The sequence below is a fragment of the Vidua macroura genome, chromosome 1, assembly GCF_024509145.1.
Source record: "Vidua macroura isolate BioBank_ID:100142 chromosome 1, ASM2450914v1, whole genome shotgun sequence".
In the NCBI taxonomy this organism is placed as follows: Eukaryota; Metazoa; Chordata; class Aves; order Passeriformes; family Viduidae; genus Vidua; species Vidua macroura.
The window spans coordinates 133,850,868-133,875,767 of record NC_071571.1 but is presented as its reverse complement, the minus strand read 5'-3'; the positions used below and the strand labels follow the sequence as shown (position 1 = coordinate 133,875,767).

General features: G+C 35.9%; 1 protein-coding gene across 10 annotated transcripts in view; it reads left to right on the top strand.

Annotated features, from left to right (window-relative positions):
- UBR5 (ubiquitin protein ligase E3 component n-recognin 5) overlaps positions 1 to 24,900 on the top strand; it is an 85,460-nt gene that overhangs the window by 18,977 nt on the left and 41,583 nt on the right. For 4 of the 10 annotated variants that reach the window (XM_053999767.1, XM_053999778.1, XM_053999742.1 and 1 more), the window contains exons 5-15: positions 218 to 337; positions 3,376 to 3,565; positions 5,251 to 5,410; positions 11,873 to 12,022; positions 13,989 to 14,200; positions 18,617 to 18,733; positions 18,813 to 18,923; positions 19,641 to 19,795; positions 21,679 to 21,796; positions 22,615 to 22,799; positions 23,544 to 23,671. In XM_053999767.1, coding sequence (XP_053855742.1) covers positions 218 to 337; positions 3,376 to 3,565; positions 5,251 to 5,410; positions 11,873 to 12,022; positions 13,989 to 14,200; positions 18,617 to 18,733; positions 18,813 to 18,923; positions 19,641 to 19,795; positions 21,679 to 21,796; positions 22,615 to 22,799; positions 23,544 to 23,671 — 1,646 coding nt within the window. The remainder of the gene's footprint in view (positions 1 to 217; positions 338 to 3,375; positions 3,566 to 5,250; positions 5,411 to 11,872; positions 12,023 to 13,988; positions 14,201 to 18,616; positions 18,734 to 18,812; positions 18,924 to 19,640; positions 19,796 to 21,678; positions 21,797 to 22,614; positions 22,800 to 23,543; positions 23,672 to 24,900) is intronic. The other 6 variants (XM_053999786.1, XM_053999752.1, XM_053999733.1 and 3 more) reach the window with 5 other exon arrangements.

The window sequence follows — 24,900 nt, the reverse complement described above, 5'->3', positions numbered from 1 at the left end:
TGATGTACATAAGGTCTGTTAGGCATGCTTTCCACTTTCTTTTTCCAGTGTACCTCTTAATATACAGTTAGATTAGTTTGGAGTATTCCCCAAGGGTGTTGCTTAAGCTGGTATGTTACCAGACTAAGTCCCTGAGAATTTCAACCTGGGATTCCAGGTTTTGTTCTTAACCCATTTGGGATTGTTTTGTGACTGATTTACCATCTTTTACTTTCAGTTCAAAGTTGAGCAGTGGCTCAGGGGCAGGAAGGACATCCAGGCCAGGCAGGACTAGTGACTCCCCATGGTTTCTGTCTGGTTCTGAAACTCTGGGCAGACTGGCAGGCAACACCCTTGGGTAAGTTTTGATAGGATTGAGGCTGCAATCTGTTTGTTCCATATTTGAGTATATGTGTATACACATATATAAATTGTATGCAGTATGTCTAAGGGAACGTATAATCACAGCAGTTGTGTAGGTAGGATATAACAAAACAAACTTGATTGACTTGGTTAAAATAACAGACATTTAAATGACCCTTCAGCACATAGGATACAGAGAGTTCTTCATATATGTGTGAAGAATAACCTGGTTTAGGCTGTGTTGTCTTCTTTTGAATGTTTTTTTTTTAGTTTCTTGATTTTTGAAAAGCAGTCTTTTAGAGGGACACTATCAATTTAAACCATGATAGGCTAGAAGCATACAGTGAAATGAGTGCATTTATGCAGGAAGAACCTTCATAATGTGCTCCATTGTTTTGTGCCTTCCACTCTCTTGCCCCAAGTCATAAGTGGTGTTTTGATAGCAAGGGTCCTATACATTGTAATAGAAAAGGAACATTTGGAAAAGGTTGTTTCTCAGAATCTTTAAAATCGTACTATCTGCAAAATGTACTGTATAGATCCAGATTTCTTGTGATTAGCTTTAAAATTGATGGTGTCCCTTTTTATAGAAAGGTAATTTACATTCCATAATGACAGTGATCTCTTTGTTACATGTTTTTGTAAGACATGTCTAACTATGCTGCTTCCTAAGGTTACTGATTGCAATAATGAGAACTGTGGTTTCTGCATGTGAATGATTTGTTAAGAGGAAGAAGCTACATCTTTCCCATGAATTTCGAGAAAATTTGTTCGTTTTTTATTACCAAATAAATTAATTTCATTTGGGCCTTAGTTGCATGAAGAATAACTATCCCCATAACCTTCCCAATTTTTTTCTGAAATCATTATGAATCTGAACCTAAAAATCCATGTGTCAAACATCAAAGACAAACTAGTATTGTCATGTTTAAGAACTTATTGTGTTACATGTAAGACATTTTTTTTCTTCTTATTCTTAGCTAAGCATAATGTGTTAAAATTGTTTGAATCTTAGAGACTAACCCTAAAGCGTTCCTAATGTCTTCTCTTGAATGTCTCAGAACTAGGTAGTTGAAAGTCACTGAACTAATAAAATAGCAGTAGGTACTATAACTAGTCTGTTAAATGGAGGGAGTAATTATCTTAATAAATTGAATTTAAAACCATTCAAACTGTGGAGCCATTTGAGTAGGTAACTGGATTTGGAAAATTGCTAGCATGCTGCTGCATAGTGGAGAGATGTGGTAAACTAGTAGGTGAACAGAAATGAGAGGAAAGATTCTATGTTAATATTTATTTTAGGTTTAGATGGCTCTAATAGCAATGGTTGTGTCCTTACTCTCCTTAACAGGACCAGGTTAGGACACACAGGGAATATTTGAATTATTACACAAATAGAAATGGTTTTAACTGGTAGATGTCTAAACGATGCCATTGATAGTTTGTAACTTAAAGTAGAAAATGCATCTGTAGTAAGTATTAATATGCAATACAGAACTTTTTCTTTAACCCCACACCTCCCTGCAGAGCGTTGAATTGAAAGTTGCTCTGTAGGTAGAATTTGACTTCCCCTCAGCCCTTTTCTTTTCTTCTCAGCCACTTTCCCCCCTTTAGAAGAGTTTAAGTGGCTCATTTTATTTAAAATGTCACATTCGTTGGTGTTCTTTCTTTTTTTCTGTTTTCAGTAGTATCTTTTTATTTTTAGACTTCTCTTTCTAACTCATGAGACAAGACTTTTCCTAAAGACATAATTTAACTGCTTTTTGTCTTGTCATTGTCTGTGGTCGCTAGCTAGAATTCTGAAAATGTTGATGTGTCTGACAGGGCCTTGTCTTAAGCAGACAATCGAGTTTCTCTGTGATTGCAGGGTCTTGTCAGGAGGAAGAAGAAAGCCCAATTAAAAGAGGGTGCTAGTAATCAACTGAAGGCATACAATGCAAGACAATTATTCTTAATTAGCTTTTAATAGCTACATATGATAGACTTTTAATGTAAGTTTATTAGATACTGTTTCAGAGAACGTATCTTTATTTTTGTGTCTGATTTTAAATGTTTTTCTTGAAAGGAGTTCGAGACTTCAAGTGGTTAATAGCAGGAAGGTTCTGCTGATACAGTTTATTAAGTAGCAGTAATACTATATCCAATAACCTTTAAGGTGTATTAGAAGATAAAGCTTAGTTAACCTTGAAGAACAAACTAGAGTCTCTTGTCTTTCGTGGCAGCAGATTATCTTGTTTAAAATGCAGAGCAGATTCAATTGGCACAGTTCTGTGGTGATAATTCTTAGTGGATCGTTGTAATGATGGTGAGATGTCTGTTTCTACAAATCACTGTCTTTTTGTTGCCTTATTTTGATGCTGATTCATAGAAATGAAGAAACCATTCAGTCAGTTAAGGCATGTTTTTGCAATGTCTACAGTTGATGTTGATTTCTGCAATAGGAATAGGTAAAGAGTATCTTTTGAAAACTATGCCCGAGGATCAGAGAACTATCTAGTGTAAGATTTCTTTGGCCGTAGAGAAGATTACTTGATTTTTCTAGTGTAATCTTAACTAATTTCTTAACGTAAATCAAGTATCAGAATCTTTGGAAGATCCACCTAAGCATAGTGATCTTCTGTCAGAGCCACTGGCAGTGAAGTTCGTGCATGTGTGCTTTTATAGCAGGAAATTGACAGATAAGTGTTAAATGTTATGTTGCTGCTATTGCTTTTAAAAAATCCAGGAGTTGATCCTTTTATGTGTTTATGTATGGATACATCCACGCAGCTATATGAGTAGGAAAGAATGCAAGTTCCAGTTGGAGTCCTTTTTTTTTTTATTTCTTCTGCATATTTCAGAACTTTATCGGCTTCCTGGTGTTCTTTTTCTTTCTAGTTTTGCGAGTTACTTTTATAGCATTTGTCTGTGAAGTCAAGCTTCAGTATTTTTCAGAGGCTGTTTGTAAGTTATTAACAATAAAACTAAAGACTTTTGAAATAGCCTCCAAAGTATGCTGCTGTATTAAAAAAACAAATAATCTAAATCTTCTAGAAGTCGCTGGAATTCAGGGGTTGGTGGAAGTGGAGGAGGATCTTCTGGTAGATCATCTGCTGGAGCTCGAGACTCTCGAAGGCAGACCAGAGTTATACGCACAGGACGTGATAGAGGATCTGGACTGCTGGGGAGTCAACCACAACCAGTGATTCCAGCATCAGTCATTCCAGAGGAACTAATTTCACAGGTATGTGAACTAGAAACTGCTTGCTTCCAAAAACTTGGAAGCCTCTCAGAGCATGTGTACCAGATTGTGTTGTAGTAGTGCCTGTTCTCCAAGGAGTAATGGCATGCAATTGAAGAAATTGACTTTCCTTAGCTGACTTGGTTTTATTCTTAAATGTGTAGTGGAAGTGATAGACTTTTGGATTCTAGAATTTTCATTTTCCAAACATCACCCAAGACAAGATATATGTTTAATGTTGATGAGGAAGGCCACGTTTGGTTGCAGAGGGGAGATTTAGTGAGAAAATAAAATATTTGAGAATGATATCAAATGTTAAGTTTCTTGAAGGAATGTAACAAAGGAGGGCAGATTGACTTTTTTTTTTTTTTTTTGTATTTGATAGAAGGAATGATCCATTTCAGCTGTAAATGAAAGACATAAAATTTATTTACTCTCTTTAAAATACTGATAATTTTTCTTCGTGGACATCTCTGCTTAATTTTTTATAAATGTGCCTTTTTTGAATGTTGGGTATATATTGCTCTACTTTTGCCTTTTAATGCACTTAAGTCTGAAGAAGCAGTTAAGTCTGTTAAAACATTTTCCTCCGTATTTGAAGAAAAGAATACATTCAAAATATGTGACTAGTTAATGCATTTTAACTATTAGCTTAGAAATAGTTGCTGGTTGACATTTGAAATACAGTTGTTAGTTGCTAGGCCAAAGATAATCTGCTGTACTTCCCTTTCTGTGATATTTTGCTTTTTTAAAAATTTTATTTTTTAGATAGTGTACTTTGTTTGCCTTTAAAATAGAAGGTGTCTAAAACATCTTTGAGGTAACTTGAAAGCAGAGCAATGGGAAAGAACTTAGCAGATGGTCTGTATATTCTAGGAGGTCTCAAAAATCTGTAAACTTCTGGCATAGAAGTTTATGACAAAAAATTTACCTTTGTGTGCTATGAGAATGTCCCTTTTTTTAAACTTGTGAAAATACTCGGTACTTGTTTCTTACATTCTTTTGTTTCTGATCTTTCAAAATTCTCATAATCTCTGACATTTGGTAGAGGCTAGTCTGGAAAAACAAAGTGCTCTGAGTCCTAGGCTCAGTGGAATAAATCAGTTTCTCTCTTTTTTTTTTGTAAATTCATTGCATCTGATGTTTGGGAGATTTTATCTGCATTTGCACTTCGTTAATAAAAACTTCAGTGTTGCAGAAACTGCTGATGATAAGCCTTTAGAAACATAAGGAGGAGGAAAATAGAGTCATTAAAGTGGTTTTGTTTGAAGGGCAGTAGAAAGAAACCAGTGTAAAAGGGATTGAGGTGTATTTTTGGCACAGCAATTGATTGCAAACTCTGTTGATTGACATACTAAGTTTAAACACTTTTATAGCAACATGCAGAAACTCTCAAAACCAGATTTTACTTATTATTTAACTGCAGCATTAAACATTCCAAGAAGTAGATTCTAAGATTTTGTTAGGAAATTTAGTGCCAAAGTTGCAGTTCAGTGGCCTAACTGGAACTGAGAGAAGGCTGGATATCAAGTACACAATACTGTGAAAAATTGATAGGAGCCTGTGTCTGTATGTACTGTTACTGGATTTTGATTCTTACTAGACTTTCTTTAGAATCAAGCATTTTTTTATGAATAGTGGTTGATGATCTGAGAATGACCAGTAACCAATTCACTCTGCTCTTATAGGCACAAGTTGTTTTACAAGGGAAGTCCAGAAGTATTATTATTCGAGAACTCCAACGAACAAATCTTGATGTAAACCTTGCTGTAAATAATTTGTTGAGTCGTGATGATGAAGATGGAGATGATGGGGATGACACAGCAAGTGAATCATATCTTCCTGGAGGTTTGTATCCTGCAACTTTTGATGAAAAAATGCCAGTGTGTTCTTATTTTTCTGTATTTAAGTACTGACAGTGAGCTCTGTGCTGTGCAAGGTACGCAGCGAAGACAATTCTTGTTTATAGGAACAAAGTCTAAAGATGTATAAAACAAAAGATGGACTGGGATATCTTGAGGGATTAGGATAGCCACTGAAGAATAACTGTTGATGCTGTTTGTGGGGGGCATGAAATTTTTCGGTTTTTTTAGGATCCCAGGCTTTGTAACGCTAGCATTACTTTCATCTGTTTTGCTGCTCAGTGAGATGCTGAGACTGCTGTGTGGCTTGCTCATAAAAGATAATTCTAAAACTTTCTAGTGACTTGCATGTTTTTACTACTAACATATATTCTTAATATTCATATAAGTTTTTAGAGCAAAAATTACATGTTTTTTAAAATCAAAAAGCCTTCATAGAGGGCAAAACACTTTACAGTGGTTACAGTTAGATCGAGAATTTAGTCTTCATCTGAAGTTCCCCTTATAAATGCTGTTCTGGCTATAATGGCAAAATCCTGTAATATAAGTGCAGCCGTTTTTGAAATACTGCCTGTCCCATAAAATTGCTTTTTATAAAAGACTTTGAATCTTCTTTTGCATTGGCTAAATACTTTAGGCAATCTTTTCTTGCTGAGTGAACAGATTGGAAAACATAGCAGCCAAATTCAGTGTTGTGTTAGTTGCACCGCACGAAAAGAACATGTCTGAACTCTGACTACATAGTAGCTTTTCTTCCGTGTGTCAAAATGTTTTGATATTTTTCTAATAAATGGTTGTGCTTTGGTTTTTTCTTTCTGCTCATCTGGTTCACCAGGAAGGTTCATGGGCTTCGTCCATCTTTATCTTGTCAGTCATGTGGTTAGAGAATGTTTTTTTTTTAATTTCTGCAACAAAAACTTTGCATTTCATTTTGCTTCTTTTAGTTGTATCTGTCAAGCATCTTTATTTTGCTGTAGAATCAAGACTCTTTTGGTGAAAGGGGTGAAAAATCTTTAATCTCAGTCTTATTTTTCAGTGATCAGCTTAATAGCATTAGACAGATGCACTGGAGGAAGTTAATTCTCTGAAGTTTCCAAGTGTTCAAAGCACTTGTTAGTCTTAAGCATACGCAAACGCATTCCTCCAGAACTGACCTTAGGAAGATAAATCACAGTTAGGAACTTATACTGTAAATTAGTGCTTTTAACCATACTAACCAGCCTTCTACAGCATCAGTTGTTCTCTGAGTACCTCTTGTGATCCTAAGGATCAGTTAATAGGGACTGTCTGACAACCTGTGACTGGTAACATTTATTTGAAGGTGCCTCCACTACAGTGTGTGAGTCTCATCAATTTGAGATGGGTTAAAGTAGTATGCAGAGTGTCACTGTCCTCAATGGATGTCCAGAAAAAAATTTTCTCCTTGGCTTAATGTTTAAATCTTCTTCCCTGTTCAGTGTAAATTTCCTGTAAGGTATTGCAATATCCTAAAATTAGGTTTTTCCCCTGTTTTTCCTCACAGAGAAATTGGGCTAATTTTTTCCCTGTTTTTATGGGAAAAGATATGGAAATGATGACTGAAATTACGCTTGATCTGTCTTAACGCCACTCTTCAAAGATGTAATTTCTTATTTATAGAATGTGCATGCCTTCTCTGTCCTAAATTTTAGGGGTGAAAATCAGTTTGTTGCACAGAAATTAGTTTGGTATCTGAACTGATCAGAAATCTAGCTGAACACTAGGCAGTGCTGTCATAACTCTACTGTTGAAACACGAAATAGTAAAAATTAGCAGCTTTGCTTGTGTCACATGACCATGCAAGCTAGTTTTCAGGAAAATCAAATGTCCAGAAAAAGTTACCTATAGCCCTTTTTAAAAGTATTTTTGCTCTAGAAACTTTGCAGTCTTCTTGCTTTCACTTGTCATCTCACATCTGGATGCCCTTTTGGAACTATAACATCATCAGAGAAAACTGTGGATAACTGATAAATGTTATATGCATTCAATTGTTAGGCTTTTTTATTGTTCTGAAAGATAAAGAACCTTTTTTAAACTTATGCCAAATTATGCTTTAAAGCTTTTTTATTTTCATCTTAAGCACAAAAAAAAGCAAGAAGACAGAATTTGCCTCTGGACTTTTGAGGCTCTTGCATTTCAATTAAAAGCATATGTTAATTTTGTCTTTCTGCCTTCTGCATGTCTGATGATTTGTGACTCTTAAATTTAGGGGTTACTTGTCTAAGCTTTCCAAAATAGAGAAAATTTTTAAAGCACTTTACATATAATTAAAAAAATCATTAATAAGCGAAGATATTTTCCAACTACTGTGAAATTAATATATTCTTATTTAATGGATCATAATTTCTTAATATATCAGTTGTGATGATATTATTAGTATAGTAAATGTTATGCATCTGGCTTCTTTTGAGGTAGCAAAAAACATGTTCCAATCCTTCCTGAATTCTCAAAATGTCTTAAGTGAAGATCAGAACATTACTTTCCTGTACAGATTGCTATCAACAAGTGTCTCTTAAATATTTATTTTTGGATCCCAGTGTACTTTGATTTTTGGCTTCTCTAATCTAGTCCTGTTTCTTTTGTTCTGTGATAGTTAGCAGAGAGGAGTGTGGGTTCATTTGTTTCATAACAAATACATCAGGAGAATAATCAAGGTAAAAATACATAGAGGAAGATCATTTAGCACAGGAAAGACTCGACAGCCTCTATGAGGCTCATACCAGCTTGTATCAGAGGTTCTTGTGGGCTTTATGTTCTGTTAATGGTTGGAATAGAGATGCTGTAGATATTAAAAAGTTTTATTGTTTCTGTAGTTCAGAGCAGTGCATATTTGCTCAGTAACTTCTGCATGGTACAATGGGTTCTCGCTAGTGGGACTTGTAAAATGTGGGTTTGACAACATCCAGGCTGCTTTGCAGATGAGAGAGATGGGCTGGTATCACAGCAAGGCTTACTGTGCTGGCTTCCAGTAAGGGGAATGGGAACTGCAGCCTAGTGTAGGATCAGTTCAGTGGTTTGCCTTTGGGGAAAACAATTAGATAATGGGGTTGGGGTTTTTCGTGGTTTTGTTGTTGTGGTTTGGTTTTCTTTGTTGTTGGGATGGTTTTTTTTCTCTGTTTTTCTGAACTTCAAGTTGGATAATATTTTGAATAGATATTATCTTATCAAAAATGAATTCTGGAGTTGTGTTTTAGTCTAGTTTCCTAGGAAACCAAAACAAATGTTTCTCTCCCTTCGCTGTCACAGTTTTGCCAATTTAATCTAAACTTGAAAGAGGAGGAGGTACTGAACACATTGAATACTTGAATATTTCATAAAAATGTGCAGCTGAGAAGAGGGGAGAGAACTTATGATTGCTCCCTTAAGGGAAAAGGTTTAAAGTGAGCTCTACTTGGGATCAGAATTGATCTAAGCAATGCCTTCAATTAATGAATCTGGTGATCATGCGATTTGAATTGCTGCTTATGTGCATACTGAAAACTAGGGCGTTTTTGTTGTTGTTGTTTTTTGTTTTTGTTTTTTTTTTTTTTTCTTAGAAAAATAGGTTCATCAGAAGTATCACACCTATGTGTGAAGGGAGCAGTCTGATTCTGGTCTAACACAGCACAAGAGATGAATCATATAATCCCATGGGATTTGTCTGAAGAGCAGGAAAATAAACACATAGAGAATGTTTTTTGGTGGTTTTTTTTTTTTGTTTTGTTTTTGGTTTTGTTTTGGTTTTTTTTAACTCTTGGATTCTTAAAACTGGATGTAGCCTTGCAGTATCTGTGTTTTCACAGCGCTAAAAAAATTCCAGTGATGTTTGAAGGGGAGTGGATTTGGCTCCTATCCCTACTGGTTTTAGCACCTTTCTTTGCTGATATAGAAAATGGAAGAAGGGGGATCTCTTTCAGAAATACATACTGGAAGAAAATTAAAATCTGATTTGAAGCTGAAATAAGAGGGTAAGAAAAGGCTTCATTTCGTTACTCATCTTAATGCGTATTTAGCCCAAAGCCACCTAGTTTTGGTTCTTACGTCTGATATTTGAATTTTTACCTTTTTTTTTTTTTTTTTTTTTTTTTTGGAAACACAGCTAAAGTCAAGATGCCTGACCTGGTGGAAGGTGTGTGTGTGTATGTCACAAGTTAGTGTGTGTTTTCTGTCAAGAGGATTTCTCACGTTGCTTACCTAAAAAAAATCCACTATTGTCCATTTTGAATGAGGGTGGAAGGTTCTTTTCTGTACTGGGCAATTTGGTTCCTAGAAAGAGATCAGAGTTATTTGCAGTTTTTTTCCTGGACACTGACCAGAAGATATCATAACTAGTTGCTAGACTATGGAGGGGTTGGAGCTTACCTAGGAAAAGATGGTTGCGGGATGAGGGAGAAGGGATCAGTATGTCAATATAGTGAAATACAACAGGATCTCATCTGTGTTCCCAGCTCTGAAAGTGTGTTACTTAAAAGTTGACACTGAAGGTGAGGTGTACTGCATCTACAGTGTAAAGTTGTGAAAAGCCGGTAGCAGGTAGGGTAAGGGTACTCTGAGTGATCTGATTTGTTTTAGATAGAGCCTGTTTGCCAAATGTGAATTTTCTTTCTAAGATTTCCAAGCAGTCTGTCATGGATGACTTCCTAAAGTGTACTGTGTGAACTGTGGAGTTCCAGATGATGTGCTTTCAGAAGCACAGCCTACACTTGAGTGGATTACTTAATTAATGCAAAAAGCATTTATGTAGGTCTTGCCTTGAACCCACTGTGCTCACTGGTTTGCAGTGCTGTTTTTCTGTGGACAGTCGGTGGCATGCGTTACATTTCCTATAGATGAGAGTTTAGAAATACAAGGATGAATATTCTGATGTGCAGGCATGTGAAAGTCTTAAGTGAATTAATACCAGGTCTAAGAGCAAACTTCTGGCTAATTTTCAGTTTTTTGATACCCTCTACTTCGGGTTTCTCCCTCCATTTCATTCCAGACACTGAGAGAAAGACCCGTAATAATCAGATTCTGCTGTCAAGAATGCTTGTTTTCTAGCCACTGTTTTGTTTTATGCCTGTGAGATGGAGGCTGAGAACTGGATGTGCAGAAATTCTGGATGCTGCTTCCAGGTTTCCTGAAGGGAGCCTGTCTATAGCCTCACATGAGCTTTGCAGGTGCTTTAAGCTGATGAGGTTGTCCTGCTGCCAGAAGGCACTATTCTGCCATTCCCTCGCATAGGGGTGAGATTCTTGGGCCCGAATGGGCTACTGAAACCTAATTTGGAGAGCCTGATTTTTTTTTTTTTTAAAGTCATATTTGCTTGAAGGTTTGGGAAGGGCAGAGCTATTTCCTTTGGCAGCAAGCAGTAGGGTCTGGTCAGCTTTGCAGCATTTGGTTAAGCTCCACCTTTGGGGCTTTGATTACTCCATTAAGTCAGTCTGAAAATCCATCCCGACCTTACTTCTAAACCCAGTGAACTTCTGTTTCAAGCGAGGTGAATGCACTAGTTGTAGATTTAGAAATCTGCCCTTGTCCCAAGGAGGTGCCTGCCACAAGGATAAAGGAGGGAAGTAGGACTTCCCTTTTGTAGCAAGATGGTGGCCAGGTTCAGTTGTCTTGACAGTCCATATTGCTGACCTTCAATAAGTTACATGAATTTCTAGCAGCCTCTTTTGTGTGTGGATAGAAGCTTTAGTTTAGTTAATGGACGGAGATTGTTTTGCATTTTAATGATGATCATTACTCCAGGGAAACTGAAGTTTTCTAACATAGAAGCTAGGGCAGTCACAGTATTTAATTTAAGTTTAACCTTTAGGTTTGGTTGGGTATTTTTTTTTAACTGCATGGTATTAAAACATCGTGCTTTTTCCAGATAACTGTTGTTGTTCATGTAGCTGCCATTTAAAGCTTTGTATTGAGAGCTGCAAGTTGCTAGCTTGTGAATTAAATAAGTACATCATTCTCTGAAAGAAACATTGCATGGAGAAAGGTGCAGTCTTTGGCATCAAAGATGTGGCTGTGTGAAGGCTGCCTTTCTCCATCAGCTCTGTCCTTTCATTCTAGGTCATCTTGGGAGTTCTGCATCACATGCATGAGTGTGTGTGCACATGTGTGTATATGTCTCTATCTTACTTTAGTGCTTTTTTCTTTCAAGTGACAGTCAAAAGTTTGAATTTCTGGGATATAGAACAATATGTTTTGGGAAAGTCTTGTTTGGGAAATGTAGTTAGGTAAGTGACAGAGCAGTTCTTGCAGGGAAGCTGGTTTTTGTTCACTAGTTCGCCAAGCTTGATTGTAAATGTGGTTGCATAGGAGGCACATGAGTTTGCACTGGTGAATCTGAAGAGCAGAAATTCAATTAATAGATAGGATTTTTTTTGTTTTGATATTTGTTTAGTTGATGGTCTCTCTAGCTGATGTTTTAAGTAGATGATTATTCACTTAAGACCCTTGTCTCCTCTTATAGAGGATCTTATGTCTCTTCTGGATGCTGACATACATTCTGCTCACCCAAGTGTCATTATTGATGCTGATGCTATGTTTTCAGAAGATATTAGTTACTTTGGTTATCCATCCTTTCGGCGCTCATCACTTTCCAGGCTAGGCTCATCCAGAGGTAATTTTGCACCTTTTTTCTTTGTAATAAGTAGCTTGCTGTGGAAAAAGCTAGTGATAGTACACACTGGTGGTTTAGATGCTCATTTAATGTGAAAGTAGACTGTGATATGTTGTCAAATATAGAGTAGACAAGTAGACTGCTGCTCATCAAAATTATTAATGAATTCCGACTGTTAGCAGGTAAGTTCTGCAAGAACATTGGAAGTCATATATTAAAAATATAATTGTTGATCACTGGTGTTGCAAGGTGTTATAAAATTATTGCATGTTAAGTTTAAAATAAACTGTAGTATATGTACCTACTAATACATAGTTTGCAATACAAATATATAATTTGGCTCAAAAATTAGTAATGATTGACATGCAGCATTCTTAATACTTTCTTTTTTTCTTCTTCTTCTTTTTTCTTTCTTTTGGGTTGCTCTTTGTACACTGTTCTTCACATTTCCTTAGTTGCTCCATGACAGAATTTACCTTTATGGAATGAGGAACTTTAGATAACAAGGAGGGAGAAGAAATCTAAATTTTACTTTCATGAAGCATTTCTGTAGTTGTATAAGGAGAACTATTGGCAGGTGATAAAAAAAGCTCCTTCAGCAGTGTTAGGGCATTTTTTCTTTTAAGCATTATACATGTGAAAAATTTATAACAGACCACGCAGCAATTTCTTATCTTTTTGAGGCTGTTGCCACAAATACCTAGAGTATTTCCAAACTGTTAATCCAACCTCTGGTGTGATTGTTTATTTAGTACAGTTTTGTTGCCTTTCATGAACATGTTTTAATATATTAATTGCTGAATATGTAAGTTCCTGTTACAAAATTATTAGTCAGGAGTCAGTGTGATGTTTGCTAGAAAGTAAATACAGTACTTATATGAAATACATCTGTAAGACAGGCTGTCGTGTTTGGCTTAAGTAAAAACTTTCCCATTTGTCTAATACAGCAAAAGACCCAAGACTTGGTGTAATCCATTGAAACTATGAGATAATAACGCAGTCATCTCGTATATGTAGTTCCAGTTGATTTTTGTGAGCATAAGTGAGGTACTTCATAGGTTAAATGCATTTATGTGCATGTGTGAATATTCAGCATCTGACATAACTCCTTCTAAATTCCTCCTTTTTTTTCCTTTTCTAAGGTTATTCTATGTAAGAGGTTATTCTATATAAGACATTACCACGAATTTCATAGTCCTTGTTTTCCATGCATAGTTTACTTGTGGAAAGTTAGTTTGATTGCCCGATTTAAAATTTTTTTCTGCATGAGCGAACTGCAGAGTATTGGCTTTAGACAGTTTATAGGCCAGTTGGAGGGGAAGCATTTTGGTAAGGAACATTCTTCTGTGAGGATCCTTTTAAAAACTTGTCTGACTCTTGAAAAGTTTTCATTTAATCTACTCAAAGCAGATACACTTTAATTTATTAAATCCAATCCTATAGAATATTGTTTTAAATGGAAGGGGTTGGATTATCAAACATGTATGAGAGCTTTTTTTAATGCTTTCTTTCTTTAACCTTTTCAAATAACTGTTTTTTCTGGGAAAGTTGCTATGAAACTCTCTAATAAATACTCTTTTTTGGTTTGCATAAAGCTATCTGACAGACTGTAGACTTAAGATTCTTCTATTGTTGTAACTACATTGATAAAACTACAAAACTGCATATTGTCCTAGAAAACTTTAAATAGAAATGTTAAATGTATTTGGCCTGTTATGATGTAAGTGAAATTTCTCTAGCATTTTTTCATAGTGCACAAAACTGTAAGCCTTTATTTCTAGCTTATTTTATGTTTAGTGATTCTAAAGTACATTTCTTGAAAGAGTTAATATATTGAATGTTGCATGTCAGGACTATATTTTTAATCTGTGTGAGTAGATTAAACTGCTGTTAGTTGCATCCTGAAGGGTCTTTACTAGAGAGTGGCTTACTTTTATCCCACTGGTGTGACCCAATTGCATACCAGTTCTCCTTCTTCCCTTAGAGAGAGACTCTGAGCTGTTGCGTGAACGTGAGTCCGTTTTACGTTTGCGTGAACGAAGGTGGCTTGATGGAGCCTCATTTGATAATGAAAGAGGCTCAACAAGTAAGGAAGGGGAACCAAACATGGACAAGAAGAATACACCTGTTCAAAGTCCTGTTTCTTTAGGAGAAGACTTGCAGTGGTGGCCAGATAAGGTATGGAATTTTTTAGTCTATTATTTGCATGCTGTGCAATTGATCTGTTTATTTTTTTTTCTGAATAAATACTGTGAGTTGCCTTTTTGACTACAATGTCTTAGTTTTGTGAGATAATGTAATAAAGCATATTCCTTATTAGACACTTAAGTTAAATTACACAAAATTATTGGCACTTACAGCTGCACTTCTGTTACTACTGTTTTAATTTTCTTCTCTGTGTATTTTCAAGATACTGCTGTAGATCATAAAGCTTGGGGTTTTCTTCTTTCTTTTATTTATTTGGGTGCTCAAAGCATTTAATTGGCAGTAGGAAACTCATGAAACAATCTAAACTATGCTTCATCAAGGAAACTTTTTTGATAAGCATTATTTTTCCTAGAGATACTTTCATTTTGAGTGGATTGGGCTTTTAAACTACAGTAGTAAAAATTTGCATTTATTTGCAGTTGTGTTTTGAGTTGATCAGTAACTTGGTTGCTCCTTCAAAATCCTTTGGCTTTGATTAGCTGTTTTTCTTTATAACCTTAATTCAATTTTCAAGGCAAGAAGTAATAACTACAGATGATAAAAGTAGTAGAAACACCAGCTATATGTTGGTAATTGAATATCTGTGGTCACTGTCTTTGTGAACTACTTAGATGTTTGGGGAGATGAGTTTTTAAAAACCTAAATAAAATAAAACCCAGACCAACCAACCAAACCAAAAAGCTTCCTAAGAATGGAAGTGATCATCTATGTTTAGTAGACCAAATTTTATTGACTTGCTCTAGTGTTGCCATTTCTGTCTGTGCACGGGATCTGTGAGGTTGCTTTTTTGATCTGTCACACTTTCTTTTTCTCTGTCTCTGTCCATTTCAGACTAAATCTAGATAGAAAGCTTGAAAACAGAGGTGAATATAGAGGCTTATTTCTGCTAACAGCAGCATGACTTTAGATGCAATTGTCTTCTTCTGAGTATTCAGACTGAGAAATTGAGAGACCTAAAAAGAATGTTTATCTAGTAGTTGCTCTCTACCAGATCTTTTATGTCTAGAGTGTTTCTCCTTGGTTTGTTTTGGGTTTGTTGTTGGTTTTGTTCTGTTTTTCCTTATCTAGTAACATTGAACTTTTCTGTCAGGCAAAGTCGGCAGCTTTTGTCCCCCTAGTTTAGAATGAGAAAATCTAGCTTGGTAGAGACACATTTCAGGAATTTAACATCAGTGAATAAATGTAGTTCAGATTTGGAATACTGACTCATCATCTTTGTTTTGGTAACGTTACTATGGCCATTATTACTAGTGTGGGGTTCTTTTATTTGTTTTGCTGTGATATCTAACTGTATGCCTGTGCAGTTTATATATACTGAACTGCTTCCCACTTACCTGTTTGCATATGCACTCATATAAACCCCAGCTTCTATGCTTCCAGTTAAATGAAGGTGTCTTACTGGAAGGCCTTCCATTATTATTCAAAAGTAATTAAACTTTCTATCATTTCCTTCAGCTGAACATCCATAAGAAATGGTTCTGTGTCTTTTCCTTCTGTAAATCCAGTATGAATTTTTGTTGGTAGTATTTTCCAACAGAAATTCTTCAAGGGGAAAATCCTGAGGGAGATGGTTTAGCAGAGAGGTCAGTTCAGAGGTCTCTTCCATTTTGGAAAAATAGGAGGGGGGTCTTGAAAGGTTACTGGAAAAGACAGTAAGCTAGGGGGCAAGTGAAGGCACACAAGAAACCACTACAGAAGAACCAGTCATGTTTGCAGATATTTTTCCTTAGTTTTTCATTATTTTGACCTTTAGCATTTGGGACAGAACTCTGTAGAAGGCTGTGATGAGGGTGGTAAACTTTTGTTTGTGGGAGGTGAAGTATCAACCTGGGAGGCATGGGTGAAACTTTAGGAAAGCTGATAGTGCTCCCAAGTGCATCAGTTTCACCAGCAGTCTGAGCGTGACAGTGTATAGACATGTTGCTCAGGTACTGAATTTTCTCCATCAAATAAACTTCATCAACTGCTCAGGAATCCAAATCAATGAGTACATTCTTCTGATATTTCAAATCTTGTTACACTGTAGTACTGTCAGTCTGCAGTTGCACTGTATCAACCTTGTGCCATGTGTATCAGAACCACGTGTATTGGAGTGTTGTAATGGCAAGTCTGGCTGGTCTTTCCCTGCTTTACTGTAATTTAGGTGCAAACCAAGCCTTTAGTTTTTTCAAGCAGGTCTGTTCTGCTTGAGATACTAAGATTTTGTCAGTAGTCTGCATCATCTTCATATGTCCGGAAGACACATTCATCTTTCATTTCACTGGTCTGAAATCAGAATTTGTAGTTGAACACGAGTCTCAGGTTTACAGAAACAGAGCTGTTGTGTTGTTCTTGCATCTTTGCAAGATCAGCTGCACTTCTGTTACTACTGTTTTAATTTTCTCCTCTCTGTATTTTCAAGATACTTTGGGCAGTTGGTTGAATAGCCCTCTGGAGGTGAATGCAGCATTGATCCTGAAGCACTTAGGTCACAACTGCTAATAGTTTGATGGAAGGGAGAGAAAAAATTTGATTAGCAGGTCTCTCTAATATTCAGCTTCTGGTACAAAGCTGTTTGTTTTTAAAAGATATGATAGCAAGATGAGAAGTCAAAATGAGAGTGTCTTGGAGCAAAAATTAATTGCTTTTCCTACTTAACTCTGAGGCATTAGGCCAGCTAACTTCTGAAGATTCATCTATGCTGATGAAGTAGAGATGCATCTCATTAGACTACAGTAGGTTCTGATGACAGTTCTTTCTCAGAATGTGCAATGTTTATGCCATGGCATGTATTAATAGTCATGACATGGATTAGTATTTTTGTTACTTCTTTGCTATGTTGGTAGATGCTCTCCAGAACAAAATAGTTCTCTAATGATTTAACGAATTCTAGAGACTCTTATCAAGTTATAAAAGATAATTACTTGTGATTGCTTCTGTCCTTTCCTCCTGCTGCTTTTCTTTTTCCCAAAATACTGGTGAGCATTTGGTAAGAGCTGTACTGAATTCATTCTGTACTGAATGAATCCTGTGTCACTCAAGGACACATTCATGTCTTTTGGAACGCACATTTCTGGGCATGAAAACAGTAAAAAAATAGTGTAAATCCAGACTTACAAAACTAAAAATGTTTCCACTTTTAAACTTCTGTGGTGAAAAGTCTCCTAATTTAGAGGACAGGTAAATGTACTGGATAATGGGACATTTTTATTGGCTGACTGAGTTCAGTTTCCCCTCAGATGGCTGAAGTACTTAAACATGGTGTATTGTAATCTGAGAGTCAGTTAAAGGTACTGATCTGGGGAGATAACCACTGCAGAGAAGACCAGATAGCATCTTTCAGATCTGTTTTTTCTTTCAGATCTGTTTTTTTTTTTTTTTTCATTTTTTTGTGAAGCTGTAAGTGGAAGAAAAATTTGAGTTATTAGTAGTAAGGAACTTTAGAAGGAACATGTTTGTCCTATAGCTGCACTTGCTGAGGAGCAGTGAAATGTTACAGATGTTTCTTGGTAAACAGAATTTAATGTTTTGTGAAATCACTCAAATTCTCTGTAGTTTGAGATCAGTTTCAATGCAAGGAGGAACAGGAATTTGCAAAAGTGAGGTTGTAACATTGTATAGTTGCATTGATACAAAACCCAATCTAAAGAGAGAGGAAATCAGACCTCTGAGGCCCCTGTAGGTATAGGATGAAGCAAATGAATGAACTGATGCCATGTAAGTAGTAGAAAGATACCAGATGAGTTTTGATAAAATGTTAAAAAGGAGAAAAGAGCAAGAGGAATAACCAATAATTAGAAACTCTCCAGCATGTCAGGTTGTAATGATGTATTATTGAGACATAGCATACTGATTTTTTAAAAACTTGATGTTGTTTGCCGTTACTTACTTTCAGAAGTGCAAGATAAGAGTTGTTTAACTGCTGAAATAGTGAATTAGATAATTGATTTTTTGAGTAGCTTGGAAGATACCTTCCTGACTATACTTAGTAATGGAATAGTGGAATTATGTTGCTTTTTTGTTAATTTCAAACAGCCAGAATTTCAAGCAGGTTTTTTTTTTTCAATGTCGCAAGTCAAGAGATCTTCTCATCTCTAATTTTATGAGCAGTGTTGTGTTCTTAAAGCACCATGTAAGTTCTTAATAAACTGTCCAAGTTAATTGCCTTGTGTATGCTATTGCTAAAGGTCTTGGAAATAATATCTTTATTCCCTCACTTCATCAGAAAAAATGATGTTTTGTGTGAAGGGGCATGCTGATCTTGAGACAACTTGGATAGATCTTTATTTTCATGTTCAGCATTCATGGGTGCTCTGAAAAAAAAAAGTTCAGTTTTTTGCATTTATATGTTTTTGTAGATGCATTTATAATATCATTGTCTTAGACTTCGTATTTCTGTGCTTGTAGGATGGAACAAAGTTTATTTCTATTGGAGCTCTATATTCTGAGCTTGTGGCTGTTAGCAGTAAAGGAGAACTCTATCAGTGGAAATGGAGTGAATCAGAGCCTTACAGAAATGCACAGGTACTGTATAGCTTTAAATAGTCCCCTTCAGAATTATTTATATGCTTTGAATATCTAAAATACTTTTTTGTTTCTAAAGAATCCTTCACTACATCATCCACGAGCCATGTTCTTGGGGTTAACCAATGAAAAGATTGTGCTTCTTTCTGCAAATAGTATTAGAGCAACTGTTGCCACGGAAAGTAACAAGGTATGAAATGTTTGCTGGTTGCTGAATTTGGTAAAGCTGGGTTTTTTCAATTGCTTGCATTGTATTGTAGAGAAGTTGTTTCTTCAGCTTCACCTGCACCAGAAAGTACTCAATTCATTTGCTCATTCCTTTCCTTTCCTCCCCATGAAATGCAAAAAGTTTTTTAAAAAGATATCTATCAGATTTAGAGCTGAAACAGTGAAAAGGTTGCCTGATTATATGAAGTGCTTGACTTTTTGCTGTTACAGTAGAAACTGACTCTGGTTTGAGAATAAAGAAGCTTGTTAATGTTCTGTAGAGATTCAGTAGGGAAACTAAGGACATTGAAGCTTTCAGTGATGTAAAGTAAGTTAGCTAAATATGCTTTTCAGCCCAGTTAGAGTGAACTTGAAATTGATTTGGTAAAGACACCAACACATTCATATACTTTATCACAAGTTTCTTCTTTGGTTTTTTTTCAACCTTTTCTGTTAAGGTTTAGGACTGGAAATAGAGGGGAAAACAATTCTGGAAAGCTCTCTTTTGGGGAAGGAAAAATGGTAGGGGATAAATTTCCGAAGGGTATAATTGTTTCTTTGTTTTGTGATACATTCCCCCCCCCCCCCCCATTCCAAAACCAGTAAGTATTACATTAAAGATGCAACTGATGTGCCACTTTTCTTTTTCTTTTTTTTTTCCCCTCTACCTTCTCTGTTCCTTTCTTTCCTTCTCCCTTAGGTTGCTACATGGGTAGATGAAACTTTAAGCTCTGTAGCCTCTAAATTGGAACACACTGCACAGACATACTCAGAGCTTCAGGGAGAACGGATTGTTTCTTTACATTGTTGTGCTCTTTACACGTGTGCTCAACTAGAGAACAACTTGTATTGGTGGTAAGTAAATACTGTGTTTGTGTACAACAGTGTGGATGCTCTGCATGTCTTCATGTCTCTGGCTCTGAGAAGTATTGCAAAACTACTGAACCACCATTGTTCTGAGTTTGGTAAATCTCCACTTGATCTTAGGTTCTCTTTATAAAATATATTTATTCTCTTTTTTAATGCCTAAAGATTTTGGATCCAATTATAACATTTGTAACAGAATAAGGTCATTCTTTTAGGAGATGTGTGTAAGTGCTTTAGCATTCAGATCTATCAGTACTACACAGGATCAGAAAATAATCCTCTCTATGCCTTTTGGGTCTTTCAGATTATAAATATGGAACAAACTTACCCACATATGAGGTCGATGTTCCTCTGTCTTGCTCTGTTAGAAGATTTGGTCTGTTAGTTTGTGGTCTAAATCTTAAAGAAGGGGGAAATAACATCAAATGCTCCCTCTGGAGTTTGTTGTTAAAATAGAATCCTTTCAGACATAAAATATGAAATGTTCGTTGAAATATGTTAACTAATAGCTTCATTATTAAGAAGCTTATACCAAAAACACCCAAACAAAACAAAGCAAGAAACAAATGCTCAAAAATAATACTTCCAAAAGGGCTCTGAAATGAGTTTCTAATTTAAGTGAATTAATTAATACTAATGCATTGTCAGTATGCATTATTTTTCAGTGTGTCAGGAGTCATTGCATTATGTATCATGCCTAAAGTTCAAGTAGCTTTGAGGCATGGATGAGCTCAATACTCAATGATGAGCTGGAAATGAGAGCATTGAAAATTAATTCTATGAAACAGCTTCCTCATTAAATTCTATTAACTCTGGAAAATATTTAAGTAGACTTGTAGCTAGACTTGTAAACTTCTGGTTCTTGGCTCTTTCATTATGTCATGGCTGACATGGCATACTTTAACTACTGTTCGTATAGATACTGCTAAGCTGTAGCATTGGAGATACTTGGCTATTAGAACATTCTATATTTATTGGAATAATCTGTGCAAAATACAAAAATACTTGTTAGTGTTTACATGTAGTCTTTGGAAGCAATTTATGATGTAACATGTCTTTTTCTGGTTAAATGTCAGCCATGGTGATTTTACGTTACCAGATTGATGCAGACAGAAGCTTCTGTTACTATTGATAGCCTGAGTTACAGTGATCTGTAGTACATGAGACAGGATTCCAATTTCCAGTGTTTCACAGGACTGATGCTTTTTACATTTTGCCTAACATGAAGGAGCTTCTTGAATCAAAGCTTCTAACTGTATAAGCCATTGACTAAATCATGAAATATCAAAATAATGAGCATACTTAACTATGTATGCAGGCATGATTTTCAACTAAACTGAGCAGATCCAAGTACAAAAAAAAAAAGTGGTTTTTTTGCCCCCCTCTTGCAGTGGAAGTTGGTTGTAAGAGCCCCAGACTTCTTCAGCCATGTACCCAGAGAGAAAATGAGGCTTTTAGAATTTGGAAACAAAAATCATGTTCCCCAGAGGTTGCAAATTCCGGAAATTATCACTAGTTGTGGGAAAGATATCCCCAAGTTCAGAGAGGCAAGCTGCATCTTGAAAGCTGTGACTGGAGTATACCACTTGTGACAGAGGTTTACAGCACTTCAGACAGGAAGGAAAGCCACTTGGCAATGAAATAAGTCATCTGCCTCTTCTTCCTCCTCTGTATAAATTGGGGTAGTCAAGATGAATTTGGAAAGTTGGGGTACATATGGAAAAAGATGACATTTCTACAGTGCTTTGAGATTTTGGAGAAGGTGGCAAACACACTTGAATGTTTGCTCATGATTACATTAAGCAGAAGGAATAAACTGTTCAAAGCTTTTCTTTCACAGCCTTTTTAAAATAAAATGCATTTTTCCACAGGGGTGTAGTTCCTTTCAGCCAAAGGAAGAAAATGCTAGAAAAGGCCAGAGCAAAAAATAAAAAGCCGAAGTCTAGTGCTGGTATCTCCTCTATGCCAAACATAACTGTTGGAACCCAGGCAAGTACAGCTGTCACCAGTGGCACTTCTACCATGCTATATGATGAGCTTACAACATGCTCTTAAAAAAACACCACAAAATTAATTAGCACAAAAAGTTATGCACAAAAGTGATAGCAATAATGAGAAATTAAAATAGTATGTTTGAATTATATGGCTGTAAATGGCTGTATCCTGTTAGTATTGTTGCTGTTCTACAAGTATGACTCTTGCTGCACAGAAGAACAAGCTGTACTCATGCAAAGTACTTCTATTTTAATTTACCTACTGATTCTGTACTTTGAGAGAAACTAAGTATAGAAATACAATTCTCTGTAGAACAAATAGCTTTGTAAATGATGAGGCATTTAAATGCCCGCAGTATTAATATCTGGGTTTGATTTATTTATGCAGTGTGATAGACCTTTGGTTTGAAGCCTTTACCTAAAAGACTAAAAACTGATACAGACACCCTTTTTTTGTTTTTGATAAGTACTAGAACTAATATGAGGCAAAGCATTCCTTTCGCAGGGAGCACATTTCTTTTTGATTGCAAAACCATTCTAATTGATATGTTGATGAGTCTCTGTTATTGGATTAATTGTTCCTTTTGTGGTTGAGCATCTAAATATTATAGATTAAACAGTTTCAATGCTAAAGCTGTTGCTTTCAGCTGTGAATTTCACAACAGCTTCATTTTCTGTACATAATGCTGATTTCACCTGATTCCATAAGTTTTCTATTTTGACTACTGCATATGCCACCAAGAAAATAATGTATGTATGATTTCTCTTAGTAGAATTCATTTTTCTCACAGAAATAAATATTTCTGTCTGTAGGTGTGTTTAAGAAATAACCCCCTCTATCATGCTGGAGCAGTTGCTTTTTCAATCAGTGCTGGAATTCCTAAAGTTGGTGTGCTAATGGAATCTGTTTGGAACATGAATGACAGCTGTCGATTTCAGCTTCGGTCCCCTGAGAGCTTGAAAAACATGGAGAAGGCCAGCAAAACTACTGAAACAAAGTAAGTGTGGAGGACATGTGCACATACACACAGATCGTTCATGTGATACTCTCCTGAACTGGGGAGTAATAACAGAAAAGGAAGGTCAGATTTTTGTAATTTTGAAAATATTGCGATCTTTATGAGGTACTAGGTTTCTTGTAAACTTGGCTAGATGTGCAGAAATGCTCACTGCAGGAAGAGTCTCTCACTTTTGTGAAAGCACTACGTACATGTGAAATGCACGAGGAGTATTAAATGAAGGCTTGCCTACAGTGTTTCATAAGGTTTCCAAGATTTTATATTTTAATAGCTGAAAATGGAACCAGCTGTTTCCTGGCTCTTCATGAGATTAAACAGATCTGTTTCAGCCCCTCCGTAGTTTGAAAAAAAAATCTTTTGGCTTGACAGTTGCCATTTAAATGTTTCTTAAAACAGATTTAAACAATTTCAAGTAAAGCTTGAAAATATTTAGCAGCTCCAGAGTTTGGGGTTACTGTGTAAAGCTAATAATTCTTTCTTTCCTCAAATGAAGCTCATTTGAAGTTTATTTTCTGTAATAGTGTATCTATGCTCAGTTAATGTTAAAAAGCTAATCCCTGATTAAGCAGCATTCAAGATTTATAGCTTTGTCAGTTAGGATGGTCGTCCACAAGTGTGGAGTTACTTCTTTAAGGTATTGTTAAAGGAGCAATGCTGGGATACACTGGCGCTTTGTCCATTGTTACAGAAGAAAATTCACTTTTTTCTTTCTTCATTTCTGAGTACTAACTTTTATTCTAGACCTGAAAGCAAACAGGAACCAGTGAAAACTGAGATGGGTCCTCCACCATCCCCAGCTTCCACTTGTAGTGATGCATCTTCAATAGCAAGCAGTGCATCGATGCCATATAGTAAGTAATGTGTAGCTCAGAGAAAACTTAAATAATTATGTAGATAAGAAGTTTCCATAAAAGGCAATTCTACAGTGATTCTGTACTAATTTCAGAATCCTTTGGTCTGTCAGTCTGTACTGCAGTGTAGATAAAGGCTTTTGTAATAGACTTTGAATAATCTGTGAATTGTCAGTGTTCAATAAAGCAGTGATTCTTCCATGTAAGGTGTATCTGTGCAAGCGTAACAGTTCTCAGAATCAAAAGTATCTTTCAGGAGGTGATCAAGAGGAAATTCTAAAGATAAATTTATTTTTAGTTGCAATGTGATAATGAGTTTCTTTGTAGCCAGGAAGTTGAACTTGTTTTGGAAAACTTCTTTAAAGATTAAGCTGCTGTTGAACAGCTTGTGTTGTAGTTAAAAGTCAGTGCAGAAAGCAGTAGTTTGTATCTATTACAGAAAATGTCTAAAATGAGACATTCTTTACTAACATACAAAAGCAGTCAGGGAAGTTTCATAGTACAAGTTGTGCTTAAAAACCTTAAGCACATCCAAATTTGTGTAACTGGACTACTTAAGCATTTTTTTCTCTCAATTTAAACACATACATTTATAAAATGTATTTACAATGCCATCATTTGAAGAAATCTTCTCTCTGCAGCTTATTCTTCTAATTGTTCACAGGCTGCAGTTTTAAGCAGCATTGACCTAATGACTCAAATGGCCTTGTGCAATGACTGAGAATCTCATCTGCTCAGATCTGCAGTACTCACTAATTTTACTAGAAGTCTTTTGCTATTGATTTCTTTTGCAGTTCATTCAGCTGTAATTTTCCACTGACTACAACTTTGCTTGGGCTTTTGAACTAGTGTTTGGAATTAACTGTGCAATTAGCTTAGAAGTTCTTTGCTTCTTTCTTTAAATATGTTGATAGTATTAATTACACTATATACTCAACTTGGAAGATTAAAGATTCTTGTCAGTGTTAATTTAGCCATGTTATGTATTTGGATTTGATTCTGAGTGTACTACAGTTGCTGTTCAGATAAAGTCTGCAGCAAATCTAACTGTATTGCAATTGCCATTCGCCCAAATAGCTATTTTCTGCCTCATTTGCTATTCTTCTAGAAGTTTACCAAGTAATCCATATGTGGTAGGCAAGCAGACTTTTTGTAAGGTTGATACAAAGCACTGTAGCAGGGGTGACTGAATGTTCTCACAGTGTCAGCCATTTCACTTATAGCATGAG